Source organism: Balaenoptera acutorostrata, chromosome 6, assembly GCF_949987535.1.
Source record: "Balaenoptera acutorostrata chromosome 6, mBalAcu1.1, whole genome shotgun sequence".
Classification (NCBI taxonomy): domain Eukaryota; kingdom Metazoa; phylum Chordata; class Mammalia; order Artiodactyla; family Balaenopteridae; genus Balaenoptera; species Balaenoptera acutorostrata.
The window spans coordinates 120,359,331-120,378,113 of NC_080069.1; the positions used below are offsets into that span (position 1 = coordinate 120,359,331).

Consider the following 18,783-nt stretch of genomic DNA (forward strand, 5'->3'; position numbering starts at 1 on the left):
TCCAAGTTGTTTAAAAATCCTTACTTGTAAGGACTGTTGTTTAAATCCTTTTTCTTGCTTCCTGTAACTCACACTGAAGTCCTGTGGCTTTTGTACTCTGGATTGGGAAGGTTCACAGTGGCCTCAGTACTGCCATGCTGTCTCCATCTTGTCGTGGGACATTTATCTTCACACACAGCCTGCCCTACGTGAAGGTCGGTCACAGAACAAGTCTTTAAGCCACATAGATGAGAAGGAGCCTACGGTGGCTTTATGCTTATTTCCTCTGATGACTGTCTTTGGGTTTTCACACTCAGCCCTACCGCAAGCAAATTTATTAAATAAAGATCATAAATGGGAATAATGATTATAGCCAAGTTGAAGTGCGTTATAAAACCCCATGAGTAAATGTACCCAGCCTATCTCTTTCTTCTTTCAAACCTACAGAAAGGTTGCATAAATTATATTCTGAATACCATGCCCTTCCCTGAGAGTCAACACTTGCTAACATTTTGCACCATTTGCTTTATGTCTTTTTTTTTTTTTTTTTTTTTAATTTATTTTAGGCTGTGTTGGGTCTTCATTACTGCGCGCGGGGGCTTCTCATTGTGGTAGCTTCTCTTGTTGCAGAGCACGGCCTTCAGTAGTTGTAGCTCGAGGGCTCTAGAGCGCAGGCTCAGTAGTTGTGGCTTGCGGGCTTAGTTGCTCCGCGGCATGTGGGATCTTCCCAGACCAGTGCTCGAACCCGTGTCCCCTGCATTGGCAGGTGGATTCTTAACCACTGCGCCACCAGGGAAGCCCCGTCTTTCCTTTTTAATGTAATTTTTTTTCTAAAACATTTGAAAGTTAATCGCAGACATGAAACACTTCACCCCTAGGAACTTCAGTATGTTTCCTAAAAATAAGGGCACTCAACACATTGTCACACTGAGGAAATTTAACAGTAATCCCGTCTACAGCCGGTATTCACATTTCCACAGTTGTCCTTTTAATGTTCTTTGTAGCCGTTTTTCCCCCCCTCCAATCCAGGAGCCACTCAAGGACCACACGTTATCTTCCAATTTTGTCTCGTTAGTCTCAACCAGTTTCTCACCTTTTTTGTCTTTCTCAACGTTAACATTTGTGAAGAGGTCAGGCCAGTTAGTTTTGTGGACTGTCCCTCAATTTGGATTTGAGAGTTTCCACATGGTGAGATTCACATGAAACATTTTGAGCAGTAATACCACGTAGGTGATGTGCATAACATCACATGATTTCTTTTTGTCCTGACGTAAGTGATGTCAGTTTGCTCACATGGTTGGGATGGTGTTTGTCAGATCTGTCTCAGTTTTTAAGTTGGTTGCTTCTGTGAATTCCAGTGATAATACCTAGCCAGACATACTTGGGTAGCCATTTGGTGTTTGAGCGTCAGGAATAATTTTATCTTGATAGATATTGAGCAAGCATTGAGCTGTGAAATTCCTGAAATCTTCTCTCTTACCTATTGCTCAGGAGAAAGTGCTGCCTTGTGGCGTTTGCCAAAGTCACGTCATTCTGGGACTTGTCATCAAATTCTGAAAAGCACCTGTCTGTGACCCAAAAAATTAACAAGCCTTCCTTTAGTCTTTTCCCATGTCTTTACAGTTTGGGAGAGAGGAGATGTACCATAACACACGTACATTTTCTCCGTTTCCACCGCTTACCACCCAGATCTCCCTACCCCCATTGACGTATTTAATTCTTACAGTTTGGTGGGTCTTGGATTATTGGATTGCAATCCCAGTTGTACACTGGACGCAGTGGGGTATCCCCTCCCTAACCGTTTAATCAGGCTCTCTGGAGATGAGGCTTGGGTATGAGTTTTGGTGTATTTTTTTAAAGAACTCCTAGGTGATTCTAATGCGCAACAGGGTGAGACTTGTCCTAGAGGCTTACAGGAGGGTCCTGAAGACCTTGTGAGTTCTTACACACACTGTTACTGTTCTGGTGGGATTACTGTTCTGGTGGTCTTTAAACTTTGCCCGCAGTTCCCAGAGGTGCATCAGGAACCTCTGCGGGGAGTAAGGATGGGCCAAATGGACAGCCTCCTGGGCCTCCACACCATCCACATACCTATTATCAGAGACACTCCAGTTCTACCTGCTTTACAAAGGAGTTTCCCGTTTTAAAATGTGATATGTGTTTTTTAGTTATTTGGGAACTGTGGGTGTCACTCTTGGTAACAAAGATCATAAACGGGGGCTAGGGACAATGAGAAACTTTTTTTTTTTAGATTTGAGGAAAGGATGTTCGCGATAGGAGAAATAACGGGAATAAATACTGTTTGTTTTAACTGACTTCTTGTTCCACCAGGGCGATCTGCTCAGGGTGGTCCAAGTCCAGTGCCGTCGATGGTACAGAAATCACCCAGGATAACCCCTCCAGTGGCCAAGTCCGGCTCTCCCCAGGTACGTTTAAACTCAACCTACAGTGCTGTGTTTATTAATTTACTGCCCAAAACATACATGTTTATAAAATGGGTTTTTGTGTTTTAGAATTCACACCTTTGAAATAGTATATAGGATTATGTGATAGGAAATACCAAAGTATGATCTTTGAATATTTGTAATGTGAGCTCATAAAAGCCATTTATCTCAACCCTAGAGTCTTAGAATTGTTTTCTCTGCTGGTTCCTGAGCTTATCCATGTTATGTTCCGTTTGTTGAATTCTCTTTATGTCTGAAGACTATGGTGTAGCCCCTGATTTTTTTCTGTCATTCCCAAAGTAACCAAGAAATCTACCCACTGCCTTCTTTTTCTTTTTCTTTCCATAACAACTCAGTTTATTTTAGTTACTTAGTTTTTTACTAACATAGAATACACATGGGGGTAAAAAAGGATACATATGACACATGTCCACCTCAGTGAATTGTCACCAGCTGAATACACCTTGGTAACTAACACCCAGATCAAGAAATAGAACATACTAGGGTCCCAGAGTCCCCCTCATGTTCACCTATCTGGTCACAACTCTTGCCAAACAGGTCTCACTATTATGATTTCTAACAGCATAGCTTAGTTTAGCCTGTTTGTACCTTCTGTAAAGTGGAATCATACAGTATATATTCTTGTGTCTGACTGTTTTGCTCAACATTATGTTTGTGAGATTTTTCCGTATCATTGTTGCTGTATGGAATTCATTGGGCGACTCTACTACAAGTTTCATTCCATCCTTGACAGGCATTTGAGTAGCTTCCGGGTTTGAGTCATTGTGAATAGTGTTGTTATGACCATGCTAGTTTACGTCTTTGGGTTAATATGTGTGTGCGTTTTTGTTGGGCAGATACCTGGGAGTGGAATTGTTGGGTCAGACTATTCGTACATTCCTCTCAGTACGTTCCTACTAGGAGTGTATGAGTTCAGCTGCTCCACATCCTCACCACCCTTTGTATTTTTCATTGTTTATTGTTGTTGTATTTTGTGGTTTTGAGTAGTATTTCCCTGATGACTAGTAAAATTCAGCTTTTTTTTCATATGACTATTAGCCATTTGACTATCTTCTTTTACAGGGTGTCTTTTGGGTTGTCTTTTTCTTACTGATCTGTAAGAGTTCGTTTTTGTTGAATATGCACATGCATGTGCAAACACATACATATAATGCAAATACTAATACTTTCTCACTCTCTGAATTGCCTTTACATTCTCTTTGTGGTATCTTTTGATGACTACAGTTCTTAATTTTAGTATAATTCAATATATCAATTTTTCTTTTATAATGAGTGCTTTTTGTGTTCTGTTTTAGAAATCATTTCTTATTCCAAGGTCAAAAAGATGTTTTCCGAAAGTTTTATTATTTTACTTTTCATATTTAGATCTGCAGTCTATCATCTCCGTTTATTTTTATGGTTTAACTTAAAGAGCATTTTCTGTCCATTTCCCACTTGATTACTTGAGTGCCCTCAGAACAGGAGTCATGTCTTTTCCTTCTGTCCCTCTCCCAGTCAACCTCCTTCCTGCCCCCAGCACACACCTGTACAGGCTCCACAGTAAATGGCCAGTTTACAGGTGTAGCTTTTGGCATAAAGCATGACACATGGCATTTATTAAATAAAGCTGTTTTAATGAATGCTTATGCAGTCTAAAAACTCTCCATGTGTTAATTGCTGTAGGTATCAAATAATCTGAAAGCCATCTCAAGTTATAACATCTCTAAAGCAGAATTCTTGATTTCCATCTTCCCCAGAACCTGTTCCTTTTCTAGTATGCCCATCTCAGTAAGCAGCGCTAACCCGGTAGTTTGCTCTACCCCCGGTCCAGAAGTCATCCTAGATTCCTCTCTTTAATAGCACCTCCCCCAGTCCATACTAGCAAAGGTCTTGCCAGCTCTGCTCTGTGATGTGTCATATGTCGTAAATCCACATCTCTGTCCCCTGCTAATGTCGTATTTCAGGCCATTATCATCTCTTCCCTCATTAGCCTCCTGACTCCTCTTCCTATTTCTCTTCCTACCTGTCACTGTCATCCATGCTCTATGTAGCAGTAGGAGGGATCCTTTAATATCATAAATCAGAGGATAGTTTAAACTCTCCTAAAACTCTGCTAGTACTTTTCCAACTCACTTAGAATAAAATCCAGACTCCTTGGAATAGCTTTACACGACCTGCCTCTGCCTGCCCCGCTCCCTCCCTGACTTGATGTGCCCACATTCACTTTATACCTTTGCCTCAAACTTGCCAAAGTCTTTCCTGCCTCACATTCTTTGCACTTGCTCTTCTCACTGCCTGGAGGTGCTTCCCCTAGAGCTTTCCATAGCTTTCTCCCTTTCTTCAGGTCTCAGTGCAGAGGCAGTGCTCAGTGAGGGCTTTTGGGCTGTCTCATGTCAAGCAGTGCCCACTTTTATTCTCTCTATATGTTCCTGTTTACTTTTTTCATATCACTTATCACTAGCTGAAATTACCTGAGTTGTTTACTTCTTATTATCTGTCTTGTCCCAGTAGAATATGAGTTCCATGAGAGTAAGGACCTCATCTACCTTGTTTACCTCTATCTAGAGCATGTCTTATACCAGGAAGGTACCCAGTAAATACGGGTTCAAAAGAGTGAGTGGTGGGACAGTGACGGTATTGTGAGAGCGCCGCACCTGTGATAGGCACGGAGCCGCCTGCCCCAGGAAGCCATCGCTTGGGGTGTGGGATGCACTTTAAAACCTTTGCCTTTCATTTCAGGCAAAATCACTTCAGCCTCCTGTTACAGAAAAGCAGGGACATCAGTGGAAAGAGTCAGATCCTGTGATGGCTGGAATCGGGGAGGAGGTAAATTTGTTCCTGCAGATTTTTCCAGAAGTAGCTCTGATAGTGAGACTTGACTGGCTCTGAGTGTGGACTCCTACGTGACTGTTTTATTCTGGCATTGAGCCTTGGCGTGTCCCGGGAGTCTGCGCTGTTAGCGGGCCCGGGAGCAGTGACAGACATGACTGCCGTGCCATTCAGACTGAGCCGTCCCCTCATTTGTGGCCTCTACAGGTCACTCACTTTCAGAAGGAGTTGGAAGAGTTGAAAGCCCGAACTTCCAAAGCCTGTTTCCAAGTGGGCACTTCTGAGGAGATGAGGATGCTGAGAACAGAATCAGATGACCTGCACACCTTTCTTTTGGAGATTAAAGAGACCACAGAGGTTTGTGTTTTTGATATTCTTCCTAAGTTGAATTGCACATTTGCAAATTGTTGTCCTGATACTCCACGGATGTATGTATTTTCTCTCTTCAGGAATCACCAGTCTTGTTTTTTTTTTTTTTTTTTTTTTTTTTCTAGAGGAGTGAGAAAGGGAGAGATTCTACTTGAGAAAGTTTCAAGGGAGAGAGGCAGGGCTGTTTCAGGGTAAAGACAGATTTTATACTTGTGTAGCTCTCTCTGATGGTGCTTTTTATTTATTTATTTATTTTTTAAATTTTATTTATTTATTTATTTATTTATTTTTGGCTGTGCTGGGTCTTCGGTTCGTGCGAGGGCTTTCTCTAGTTGCGGCAAGTGGGGGCCACTCTTCATCGCGGTGCGGGGACCGCTCTTCATCGCGGTGCGCGGGCCTTTCACTATCGCGGCCCCTCCCGTTGCGGGGCACAGGCTCCAGACGCGCAGGCTCAGCAATTGTGGCTCACGGGCCCAGCTGCTCCGTGGCATGTGGGATCTTCCCAGACCAGGGCTCGAACCCGTGTCTCCTGCATTAGCAGGCAGATTCTCAACCACTGCGCCACCAGGGAAGCCCCCAGTCTTGTTTTTTATGTGGATGAGTGGTTTACCTAGGAATGCCTGACTTCAAATCCTACCTTTAGCACTTAATAATAAATTATGTGACTTTGGGCAAATTATTCCAGCTATTCTATATTTTAGTTTTCTCATGTGGAAAATGGAATAATAAGTACTTTCTACCCCATTGACACTTACAAGGCACTCCATAAAAGTTTATTCTAGTTGTTAATTTAGTTTAGATATATTTGAAAATTTACTAAGTTTTTTTTTCTTGGTATAAAAGCAGACTTTAATGAAGATACTGTGGGTCATTTACAGGAGAAAATTTACTGTCTTTTATAGTAAATTGTTAGGTTATAAAGGGTTAAGTTTAAGGTAAAAGCAGGATACTTAAGAGCATATACAGTATAAAAATAACAAATATTTGTTGTTAACTGTTTATTTACTGTGTTACAATTATTACTACTTACTATGTGCCAGGCATATCTATATTATCTCATTGAATCCTCACAGCTTTTCTGTGTGGTAGGCACTATTATTCTTTTTGTTTTGCAAGAACAGGAAACCAGGGCTTAGAGAGATGAAGTAATTTGCCCAAAGCCACCCAGTTACTGAGTTATAGAGCCAGGATCCCAGTTCAGACTGCCTGACTCCAGAGCTCTGGTCTTAAATAACACACTTGGAAAGAGGAAAGTTCTCAAGGGTGGGGAAGGGATAAGTTGGGAATTTGGGATTAATAGATACTACTATATGTAAAGTAGATAGACAACAAGGACCTACTGTAGAGTACAGGGAACTATATTCAATATCTTATAATAACCCATAATGGAAAAGAATCTGAAAAAGAATATATATATATATATATATATGTGTATATATAACTGAATCACTTTGCTGTACACTTGAAACATTGTAAATCAACTATACTTCAATAAAATTTTTAAAAATTAAAAAAAAAAAGAAAGAGGAAAGTTCTCCACGGTTTTAACAGTGATCATCTTTAGTTGGCAGGATTACCAGTACTTGTCTTATTTCCTGAGTTTCTGATCATTAGAGTATGTATTTTTTTAATGAGGAAGGAAAAAAAATGAACATTAGTATCTTTCTTTCCAAGCAGTGAAATTCACTTTTTGCTATATTCATATGTTCATCATGTTAAATATTTGAGAAATACCACCTTCCTTGATCTAGAAAGAAAGGTTTATTTCTTGGAAATACCACTTTTGTATCAATTCATCCTCGTACCTTTTCTAGTCTCTTCATGGAGATATAAGTACCCTGAAAACAACTTTACTTGAGGGCTTTGCTGGTGTTGAAGAAGCCAGAGAACAAAATGAGAGAAACCGTGACTCTGGGTATCTGCACTTGCTCTATAAGAGGCCGCTGGACCCCAGGAGTGAGGCTCAGCTCCAGGTAGGAGAACCCCGCCACAGCTGCTGAGAACAGACTCCTAGACAGGCGCTCCTTTGGGAGGTACAGGCTTGCACAACTGCTTGTACAAAGTTGTTCATTTCCTGTGAGTGTTGACCCACTTGGCGTAGACTCCCTTCACTGTCGCAAAGGAAATGGCACTTTCCCACTTAAGGTTTTTTGGATTAAACAAAAACATAATTCTTAATTAAACCTTAAGATTGGTAGAGAGTAGCTGTTGAAAAAGATATATTTAGAAATCAAATCAGGAATAATAATTATTAAACTAGCAACTGTTCATTGGGCACCAAGTACTCTGTGAGGTGTTTTTTTTTTGTTTTTTTTTTTATATAAATGTATTTGTTTATTTATTTATTTATTTTTGGCTGCGTTGGGTCTTCTTTGCTGCACGCAGGCTTTCTCTAGTTGTAGTGAGCAGGGGCTACTCTTCGTTGCGGTGCACAGGCTTCTCATTGTGGTGGCTTCTCTTGTTGCGGAGCAGGAGCTCTAGGCGTGCGGGTTTCAGTAGTTGTGGCACACGGGCTCAGTAGTCGTGGCTCGTGGGCTCTAGAGCGCAGGCTCAGTAGTTGTAGCACATGGGCTTAGTTGCTCCGCAGCATGCGGGATCTTCCCAGACCAGGGCTCGAACCCGTCTCCCCTGCATTGGCAGGCGGATTCTTAACCACTGCGCCACCAGGGAAGCTCTGTGAGGTGTTTTTTAATACATTATTTCTAGTCTTCAAACCCTGCTGCTCTGCAAGGTGAGAGTTACTGATCCCATTGTACAGATAAGGAACTGGAATGTCATAGGCTAAGGAGCTTGCCCAAGGTAATGTTGATTCCAGTAAGAGTGGAACCAGGATCGAAACTTCTACCTGCCGGGGCTCCTTCCTGTAACTATTAGCAAAGTTACTTTTCTCATTCTTAATTATTCCTATATTCTCTTTGAGCTAAATCTGAGTTTTGTTTCCATCTTTCAATTTATTCAAAATTGTTGCATCACAGCTTTAGTAGGGGTCATCTCCCAGCACCTTGCCTTCCCCTAGAATCAGGTAGGAAAGGGTGCAGGGGTGGCAGCACTGGCCTTCCTCACCTGGGACCTGAGGGTCTGTGAGTATGGGGAACCCCCTCCTGCCTCAGAGGATTTGAGGCTGCAGACTCTACTGTTGCTGTCATTTGCATCCCACACCTGGTAAGCATACTGACAGTAGGAAAATGAAAGAAGTGGAGGCCTCCCAGAAAGGCTGAGGAACCCCTGCTGTGTCCTGCCGCCCTTGAGGTATTCCTAGGTGTGTCCTTCTCCTGGGGATGGTAACCCTCTTAGCAGAGAGTGACGACCACCTGCCTGCCACTCATCAAATTACAGATCTCCACGTTGAATCTGGTTACTCTTTCTTCCTGTGTGCCTTTTCACCCCTTGCTCTGTGTGCAAACTAAAAGAATTCAGCTTTGGGTGAACCACTTTCCCCATTCAAGGGAAATAATTTTCTCTTTTCCACAGTGCTAAGTAGATAATAATAGCTAGCATTTATTGAATGCATACCATATACAAAAGAAAGATAAGGAATCAGAGACACAGGAACTACCCAAGTCTCACCACTAATAAATGCTGGACCCTGGAGCCTGGGCGGTCTGGCTCAGAGCCTGCGGTGTTCAGCACTACACTGCAGCTGGATAAGTAGCAGCGGAAAGATGGACTTGTAAATACAACGTGGGGTGTGTTGCCGTGGGATTGCAGATGGGGGAGCAGCTAAGCCACAGAAAAATATTTGTGATAGGCCTTAAAAGAAGAGTTTTTTTTTCCTGGCAGACAAAGTTGGGAGGGCATTCAGAAGAAACAAGATTAGTTAATGCACAGAGGTGTGGTCACATGTGAAGTGTCCACAGTAAAGGGCCTCCGTGTAGTCATGGAGCACTGAGTTGAAATTTGTATTTGATGCTCAGGTTACTGCTGCTTCCTAGAATCAGCCTGGCTCTCTTTAAATGACATTTTCTTCTTCAATTAGGACACATACCCTTGTCCGAAAATAATTTTGAAAATACAGTTAAACACATTAAGATCTTTGTACAGATGTAAAGAGTGTTTTCCACTGTAAAGCACATTGTCTTCATTTGTATACGTGTCTAATGGAATGCTTCGTTTGCATTAATGGAATGCTATATTTTTTTAATTTTTGAGAGTCAAATGGTATAGCCATGAAGGTTAACACTGGACCAATATTTAAAGAAAATTATTGCAGGCCTAAAATAAATTAATAGGTAAGACTTTTAATAATGGTAAATTCAGTTTCTAGTGCTGATACTATTCTTTGTTTTTGAGAAATGAGTTTTTCCCCACTGGTGAGATGACTTCTGTGTTCTACTCTATGAATAGATAGGTGCAGAATTATTTTCAGCACTGTTTTGTAGAATAATTTTGTCTGTATTACAGTTAATTTCATGGGTGGGAGAGCAAAAGCTAAATGGGTGCCCTGTCGGAGTAACAGAGTGCAGTGGAAAATTCCTAGGCCATGTGGAGATACTTTACAGGAGCTGAAAATGAGAACTAAGCAAGAACATTGGTTCCCTAGAGGCCCTAGGCCGATACGCCCTTTCTGTTTCCCTTTTCTTCACACCACCTCTCTGTCACACGCTTTAAAAGGTTGAGTTGCTGTTTTTCATTTGAATTATAACATTCTAATGATTGTACTAAAGCCTGTTAACATTTCCCTTGTTCATTATGGTTCTCAGTATAAAAAGACTTCAAAGTCATTTTAACTGTTTTGATACACCTTCCTGCAAGCTACTGGACAACTGAGTCATTTTGACGTTTCATTTTTTTCTTATAGGAAATTCGGCGCCTTCATCAGTATGTGAAATTTGCTGTCCAAGATGTGAATGATGTTCTAGACTTGGAGTGGGATCGGCATCTGGAACAAAAGAGAAAACAAAAGTGAGCGAGGCCTCTCATCCACTGTGTAGATAGTTGCTGAAGCCCTTTTAAAGGATCATTTAGGAGGATTTATAAAAAACCCTACAAAGGTTCATTCTCTTTGACCCAGTCATTATACATCTAGAAATTTGTTCTACAGAAATAATAGCAATATTCACAATAATTTACATAAAACAATTTATATTACAGCACAATTTATGAGAGTGAAAAATTGGATTCAGTCTAGTTACCCAAAAGTTAGAGGAGTGGCTAATAAATCTGGTCACATTTTTTTCTTAATGCAGAATACTGTGTAACCGTTGAATCGCATATTCTCAAAAAATTCATATTAAATATGTTTTGTGTTACATGAACTATACAAAATATATAATCCTGTAACTAATTATTAGGTATAAAATATAAAATATGAAAAAGGTAAGACATAAAATCAAACTAGGTGACCTCATTGTGGAGGTCTAATGTAGAAAAGGCTGGAAATAAATCTGTCAAAATACTCATACCTGCAAGATGAGATTAAGAGGAATGTTTCTTTTATACTTTTCTGTATATTCCAAATTTTCCTTTGGAGGAAACATTCCTAATTAGTATGGATAACTAAAAGGATGAGAGGAGTGGTAACAGAGGTAGAGGAAAACCTTCTATCCTAATCTTCCATCCGTGGATATTTGGTTTTATGCCTCGTGTTTTCCAGAAGGAATAGAATGCAGTACATTGTGAAAGCAGTAAGGTGCCCACAAGAAATGTGAAAACCAGGTCAGCCCTCAAAATGCTAGATTTCTGAAACACCTATACTTGATTAATGTGATTAGCCTTGTAAGGAAACAAACCAGGAAATGATCTATTCGCTTGTTTACAAAGCTGTGAGGTCACAGACTTTTTTTCTTTAAATTTTAATTAATTAATTAATTAATTTATGGCTGTGTTGGGTCTTCGTTTCTGTGCGAGGGCTTTCTCTAGTTGTGGCAAACGGGGGCCACTCTTCATCGCGGTGCGCGGGCCTCTCACTATCGCGGCCTCTCTTGTTGCGGAGCACAGGCTCCAGATGCGGAGGCTCAGTAATTGTGGCTCACGGGCCCAGTTGCTCCGCGGCATGTGGGATCTTCCCAGACCAGGGCTCGAACCCGTGTTCCCCGCATTGGCAGGCAGATTCTCAACCACTGCGCCACCAGGGAAGCCCTGGTCACAGACTTTTAAGTGGGGCAACCTGGGTGTTGTGTCGGGGGCAGGGCTAGAAGGTGTTTAAAGTTCAGTAAACAGAATTTAATACATTGTATTCTACAGTGTGGAGAAAGGCTTTGTGCCTGACCTGAGGAGCATAGGTATGGGAAGACAGAGGTGAACGTTGATCCTCCAGACACTGGCAGGGGGAAGGTTCTGTGGCCTGGAGCACTTGTCCCCGTGGGCAGTTGGGCCCCTTTAGAGATTTCGGAGCTTACTCCCCCAGTTCGGAATTCATGTTCCCCCCCATGTGAGAGAATGGCTTGACCCGACAGTGAGAATGTTCTGCTCTGCTTGACAGTTGGATTTCTCTTTGCTAATTAATAAGTTGGCTTTTTAAAAAGTGCATGATGGGGACTTCCCTAGTGATCCAGTGGTTAAGACTCCGTGCTTCCACTGCAGGGGGCACTGGTTCGATCCCTGGTCAGGGAACTAAGATCCCACAAGCTGCACGGCCAATAACATAAAATAAAATAATAAAAAAATTTAAAAATTAAAATAAACAATAAAAAGTGCATGATGCTAACAGAGAAGCCAGGCTTTGTACTCCTTTAAACAACCCCATGGATTTTCTACTTAACGTGCTTTTTTTTTTTTTCTCTGCACTTGGACTTTCTTTAGTTGCAGTGAGTGGGGGCTACTCTTCATTGCAGTGCGCGGGCTTCTCATTGTGGTGGCTTCTCTTGTTGCGGAGCACGGGCTCTATCTAGGCACGCAGGCTCAGTAGTTGTGGCTCGTGGGCTTAGTTGCTCCCTGGCATGTGGGATCTTCCTGGACCAGGGCTCGAACCCGTGTCCCCTGCATTGGCAGGCAGATTCTTAACCACTGCACTGCCAGGGAAGTCCCTTAATGTGCTTTTTTTAAGTTCCCTTTCTGTAGAATTCAGATTCTTAAATCTGTACAATTTTCTAGCACTTCTCTGTTTTGGGCCCTTCTCTAAATGTTGCCTTGTACCCTATTGAAATGCCTATTAAAAATATATGTTGAACTAACTACCTTGTCACCAGAAAGAAGGGGACAGTTGTCCCTGTCTTCTTGTAATTCTTTTGGGTGGGTGACCCCCCTGCTGCTAAGTCATGTGCTGTTCCTCTGTTTCAGTGTTGACAGCACCCTGAAGAAATGACTGACTGACTCCCTAGATTTCCCTGCACCCTTGGGCTTTTTCTTTTTATTTCATATAATTTACATACAGAGAAATATGCATATCCTAAATATACAGCTGGATGAATTTTCCCCCATTTCTTCCCTGGAACCCATCTGAGGTTCTGTCTGGCTGTGCTGTCCTCTGCTACAGGCCCGGTCCTGCACATCCGAAGCTGCTCTTTCCTCCTTCCACTTTATCCTCGTTAGGCTTTCATCCCCTTTTTATGTTCTAGTAATTTCTTGATGTTTCTTTCCCACTAGTGGTTCTCCAGTTTAGTCTTCTCACTGTTAACAGTTGTGGTCTTTTTTTTTCCATTCAGTGGGGAGTTCCTTTACTTGAACCATTCACATTTAATTCTTTTCCTCCTTGCTCTCAACAGGCGCCTGCTTGTGCCGGAGCGAGAGACGCTGTTTAACACCCTTGCCAACAACCGGGAAATCATCAACCAACAGAGGAAGAGGCTGAATCACCTGGTGGATAGTCTCCAGCAGCTCCGTCTTTATAACCAAACCTCCCAGTGGGGCCTTCCCTTGGATGTTCCCTCGCAGAGCAGCACTCACAGGTGTGCAGGAGAATGGGCCTGTTAACGCCCCGTGCACTCAGTAAATGTGGCTGGATGAACGAATGAATAGTCAGAGTTAGGTGGAGTAGTCCTGGAATGGTTCACATGTGGCTTTGAAAGTGACTCTGCTGTCTTTCACCTGTGTGAGCCTGGTCAGATTCCTCACCCTCTCTGAACCTCTGTTCCTTTGCCAAAAAGTAGGGCTAACAATACGTGCCTCGTGGGATTACTGGAGAGTTTAAAGCTAAGTCTTTAAAGCACCTAGTAGTGTGCCTGATGAAACAGATGCTCAATAGATGATAACAGACACTGTAGTCACAGTATTGTTTAATTGAAAATTAACTGTCAGGGTTAGGTTGACCAATTTGTCTTGAAGCTCAGATTTATCATTTTGCAAGAGTGTGGAGATTTCAGACCCTGCAGTTAGACAGTTTACCCCTGAAGTTACCAAGGTGGTCTTGTGTTTCTGCCTTTAGGCTGAATGTGTAGATTTTAATTGCCCTTCCTGCTGGAGCCCCGTTGGTGGTGTGTTTGCTCTGGGCTTGGGATATAATATGGAGACTGTGATCTCTTTCCTCTTGGATTAATTTCCTTGATTGGTCAGATTTTCCATTTCTGTATTGGGATGCTCTCATATCTTGCCTTTAGATTTAGGAGGATAATGTACCACCACCACCCCCCCGATTTCTCAGGTCGTAGTTGGTTCATATGTAACACTATCCTATTTCAGTTTTGACAGTGACCTCGAAAGCCTGCGCAATGCTTTGTTGAAAACAACCATAGACTCTCAAACCAAACCCTTGCCCAAAGTCCCAGGTAAATGAGTTCTTCCCAGTCTTTAAACTCTCTTTGTTCTCTTTCATCTATTGACATCTTAAAAACCGAGTCTTATGCATTTATGGGTTCATGAATTTCTTGCAGCTAAACTGTCCCCCGTGAAACAGGCACAGCTGAGAAACTTCTTGGCCAAGAGGAAGACCCCACCGGTGAGATCTACTGCTCCAGGTAGAGGAAACTGGTCCTGAATTTTTAGGATAAACCATATAGTACATGGTGTGGGAGTAGGATGGGGTGTGTGTGTGTGTGTGTTTTTTTCTTTGGTTCTTAATGGGAGATAGAGAAAATGTCCCCAGAATCTGTCATCCATTTGAATATTGGGGTAAGAAGCAGCTTATACATGGTCAATGAAGCAGTTCAAGGTAGTTTTTCTGGCTTTTACACTGTGTTTTCCACAGTCCTTAGGTTCTGTGGCAGTGACTCCCAAGGGTTTTGGGGGAAGCTGAGCTGGCTCCAGGGGTCCTAGCCTCTGCTTTAGCTAGAGAAGCTTTACTTTTCTGATTGGTATGGGGTTTTGAGTAAGGCTACATTTGAAAAAAAGACGTTCTAAGAAAGAAGAAAAAAAAACGACAGATTAGGGAATGATGGCTAAAAACACTTGCTGAAAAGAAGCCATATACCTGATAAAAAATATTTTGTCATGAAATTATCTATATAATTACCTGAATTTTCTTTTAAAAAACTATTTGTTAGATGCAACTTCAGGCATAACCCTGCTTTGCTCTAGTGCCTGTAACTGCTTTTTTCTTTGAAATTATGTTTTGAGTTGAAATTTTTTTTTTTTCCAGCTGCATTGGGTCTTCGTTGCTGTGCGTGGGCTTTCTCTAGTTGTGACGAGCGGGGCCTACTCTTCATTGCAGTGCGTGGGCTTCTCATTGCGGCGGCTTCTCCTGTTGCGGAGCACGGGCTCTAGGCGCGGGCTGTGGTAGTTTCAGCACGCGTAGCCAAGCTTTTTGGAAAATCAGGATCCAGTCCAGGATTGTACATTGCATTAAGCTGCTGTTCTCTTTAGTCTCCTTTATTTTTCCTTTTTGACAGTTTTACTACTTAAGCTTGCCTCCCCAAACACCGTAATTTGGTTTTGCCTGTTTTTTGGGCTTTGGATACTGCGGAAGTCCATTTATTTATTCTCTGGATGGGTTTCTCTTACTCCACGTCAGGTTTCTAAGAGTCATCCATGTTGCTGCATGTAGCTGTTTGTTTTTGTTGCTTTGGTGTATGAATATACTGCATTTGTTTATCCATTCTCCTTTTGGTGGACATTCACTGTTTGCAGCTTTTAGCTGTAACATAGTAGAATGTTGCTCTGAACATTCTTGTGCTTGTCCCTTGGGGTACACGTGTATGTCTTTTATGTGGTCATGTGGCTCCGAGTGGAATTGTGTCTCGTACTCTGTCCCTGTGCTCAGCTTCAGATTGTGCGTGCAGTTCTCCAGAGTGGTTGTACCGAGTCACACTTGGCCATCAGTGTATGAATATTCCAGCTGTTCCACAGCCTTGCCAAGCCTGATGTTATCAATCTTTTTCCTTTTAACTCTGCTGGTGTCACCTTTTTATATGTTTAATTACCATTTGGGTATCTTCTTTTGTGAAGTGCCTGATTAAATCCTTTGCTCATCTGTCTATTGGATAATCTGTCCTGCTGATTTGTAAAAGTTTTTATCAGTTCTTGATACCAGCCTTTTGTTGGTTATGTGAGTTTGTAGTTATTCACTTTGTTGCCTTTTTAGCCTCTTACTATCTTTTGGCAAAGAGAAGTTCTTAATTTTAAAACAGATTTTTCAGCCCTTTCTTTTATGGTCAGTTCCTGTTGTTCTGTTGAAATCTTTCTCTACCTCTAGGTAACAAGAGTATGTATGCACCTTTATTATTGTCTAGAAATGTTAATGCTTTGCCTTTCAAATTTAGATCTGCTATCTACCTGGAATTGATTCTTTTAAAACAACTTTATTGAGGTATAATTTGCATATCATAAAATTCACCTGTTGTAAGTGTATATAGTTTGACGATTTTTGGTAAATTTACAGAATTGTATAACCATCACCACATTCCAGTTTTAAAACATTTCCATCACTTAAGAAGTTGCCTCATGCTGTTTGTAATCAGTTCCTATTCTGCTCCCAGCAACCACTGATCTGTTTTCTTTCTCTGTGGAACTGCCTTTTTTTAGAAACTGCGTATAAATGGAATCATATGTAGTCTTTTGCTTTGGCTTCTTTCCCTTAGTATAACTTTGAGGTTCACCCATGATGTGTATCATGTATTAGTAGTTCATTCCTTTTTTTGCTGAATGGTATTCCATTGTATGGGTAGACCATATTTCGTTTATACTATCTGGAATTGGTTTTTGTGTATGATACAAAGTATCGCTCTCATGTCATTTTTTTGTATTTAGATATCTGATTGTCCCAGCACTGTTCAGTGAAGATTCTTCCTCCCTGCTTAGTGGCCACCTTTGTTGTAAATCGGTTTTCCTTATACTCGTAGGTCTGATGGTCTGTACACTGATGAGAAACCACTGCCACCGCACTGCCTCAATTAACTGGTGCTAAAATAAGTCTCGATACTGTTTTTTTTTCTAGATCCTAAAGCTGTGCTGTTCAATATGGTAGCCTGTTCAAATTTAAATTAATAAAAATTAAATAAAGTAAAAAATTCAGTTAATCCCAGCAGCCACATTTCAAGTGCTCACTAGGTACATGTGACTAGTGGCTACTGTAATGGGAAATGCAGACATAGAACATTTCATCATCGCAGAAAGTTCTGCAGTCTAGAGTAGGGGTTGGCAAACTGTTTCTTAAAGAGCTGGATAGTAAATATGTAGTAAATATGTAGTTTCTGTGGTACCTAGTGAACTCTGCCCTTGTAATGGGAAAGCAGCCACAGACCGTATGTAAACAGATGGGCATGCCTATGCTTCAGTAAAATTTTCTTTATAAAAGCAAGCAGCTAGCTCATGGTTGTAGTTTGCTGACCCATGATCTAGAATGTTTTGGCTCTTCTTGGTGCTTTCCATTTCCATATTAATATTATAATTGTCTTATTAAGTTCTACCACCCTCAGCCCTCAAAGAGTTGAGATTTTGATTGGGATTGTATTGAATCTCTGAATTGACTTAAAAGAATTGACATTTGTACAGTGTTGATCTTTCATTTCCTAGACATGGCGTATGTTTATTTGGGTCTTTAATTTTTCTGCATGGAGGACATGCACATCTTTTGTTAGATTTATTCCTAAGTTTGATATTTTTGATGCTTTTATAATGAGGGGGGTTTTTTCCTTAAATTTCACTTTATGTTTTATTTTATGTTAGATATAGTATATAGAAATGTGCTAGATTTTTTGGTATGTTGACTGAATCTAGCATCTTGGCTAACTCATTTCAAATAATATGTCTGTAGCTATTTCTTGGACTTTCTGTGGAAACAATTATATCTTCCATGGATATGAACACTTTTGTTTTTGCTTTTTATTTAATTTTCTTACCTTATTTCACTAGCTAGACCCTCCAATGCAGAGTCCAATAAAAGGGGCGAGTAGGCATCCTTGCCTTGATCTCAAAGGGAACACTTTCTGTAGTTCCTTATAAGATAGAAGGTTTGCTGCGTCTACTGAGATGATCATGATTTCTACCCCTTCTCCTTCCTGTTAATGTGGCTTTCTGCCTGTCCTGATCTGAGCTAACATTTAAGCAGAGTAAGATTCTTTAGGTTTCAGTGGGGCCCCCTTTCTAGTGCCAGGAAGGTAGCTGCATCCTTGATCACAGCAGGAAGCAGCATGTGTCAGCTGCGGAGGCAGCATCATTGGGACAGTTGAGCAGGCCAGGCCTCTGCAAGTGAGCATGGCCATTGCGTTTTTCAACTGATGGGTGTCCCTCCACCCAAATCCATTGAATGGCATCAGAAAGATGAAGGAAGGAAACTGAGAGAACCCCCAGGTGGTATCAGACCTTGGGAGTTAAAGTTATTTCCGTTTTCTATCCAGTTCCTGAAGGTGATGAGTCTGAGTCATCTCTTGTTGCTATTAACTCTCAGGAAGTGGGATTTTAGAGAAATTAGTGAGAGCAGTGTGGCCCTAAGAGAGTGTGGGGTTTATATTAGTTTTCTGTGGATGCCGTGTAACAATTTATCACAAATGTAGTGGCTTATAACACCACCTGTTTATGATCTCCCAGTTGTGTGTGTCAGAAGTCCAGGCGCAGCATGGCCCTGCTGGGTCCTCTGCTCGGGGCTTACAGGCTGAAGTCAGTGCTGGCTGGTCTGAGCTCTCATCTAAAGGCTCTAGGGAAGATCCCGCTTCTGAGTTATTGGAGTTGTTGGCAGAATTAGGTTCCTTGCAGCTGTAAGACTGAGGTCCTCGTTTGCTTTGCTTGTGCCCCCGGCCCCCTTCCATCTGCAGTCCAGCAACAGCACATTGAATGCTTCTGTGTCCCCACTTCTGCCACCTCTCTCTGCTTCCTCTTGTGCTTCTTTTCTCTACCTTTAAGGGCTCATGAGATT

General features: G+C 41.6%; 1 protein-coding gene across 3 annotated transcripts in view; it reads left to right on the forward strand.

Annotated features, from left to right (window-relative positions):
* The window catches only part of NUP214 (nucleoporin 214), a 102,364-nt gene that overhangs the window by 25,024 nt on the left and 58,557 nt on the right, over positions 1-18,783 (forward strand). For all 3 annotated transcript variants that reach the window (XM_057548327.1, XM_057548328.1, XM_057548329.1), the window contains 8 exons: positions 2,311-2,405; positions 5,163-5,249; positions 5,460-5,609; positions 7,436-7,594; positions 10,420-10,523; positions 13,265-13,447; positions 14,178-14,263; positions 14,369-14,452. In XM_057548327.1, the coding sequence (XP_057404310.1) occupies positions 2,311-2,405; positions 5,163-5,249; positions 5,460-5,609; positions 7,436-7,594; positions 10,420-10,523; positions 13,265-13,447; positions 14,178-14,263; positions 14,369-14,452 (948 nt within the window). The remainder of the gene's footprint in view (positions 1-2,310; positions 2,406-5,162; positions 5,250-5,459; positions 5,610-7,435; positions 7,595-10,419; positions 10,524-13,264; positions 13,448-14,177; positions 14,264-14,368; positions 14,453-18,783) is intronic.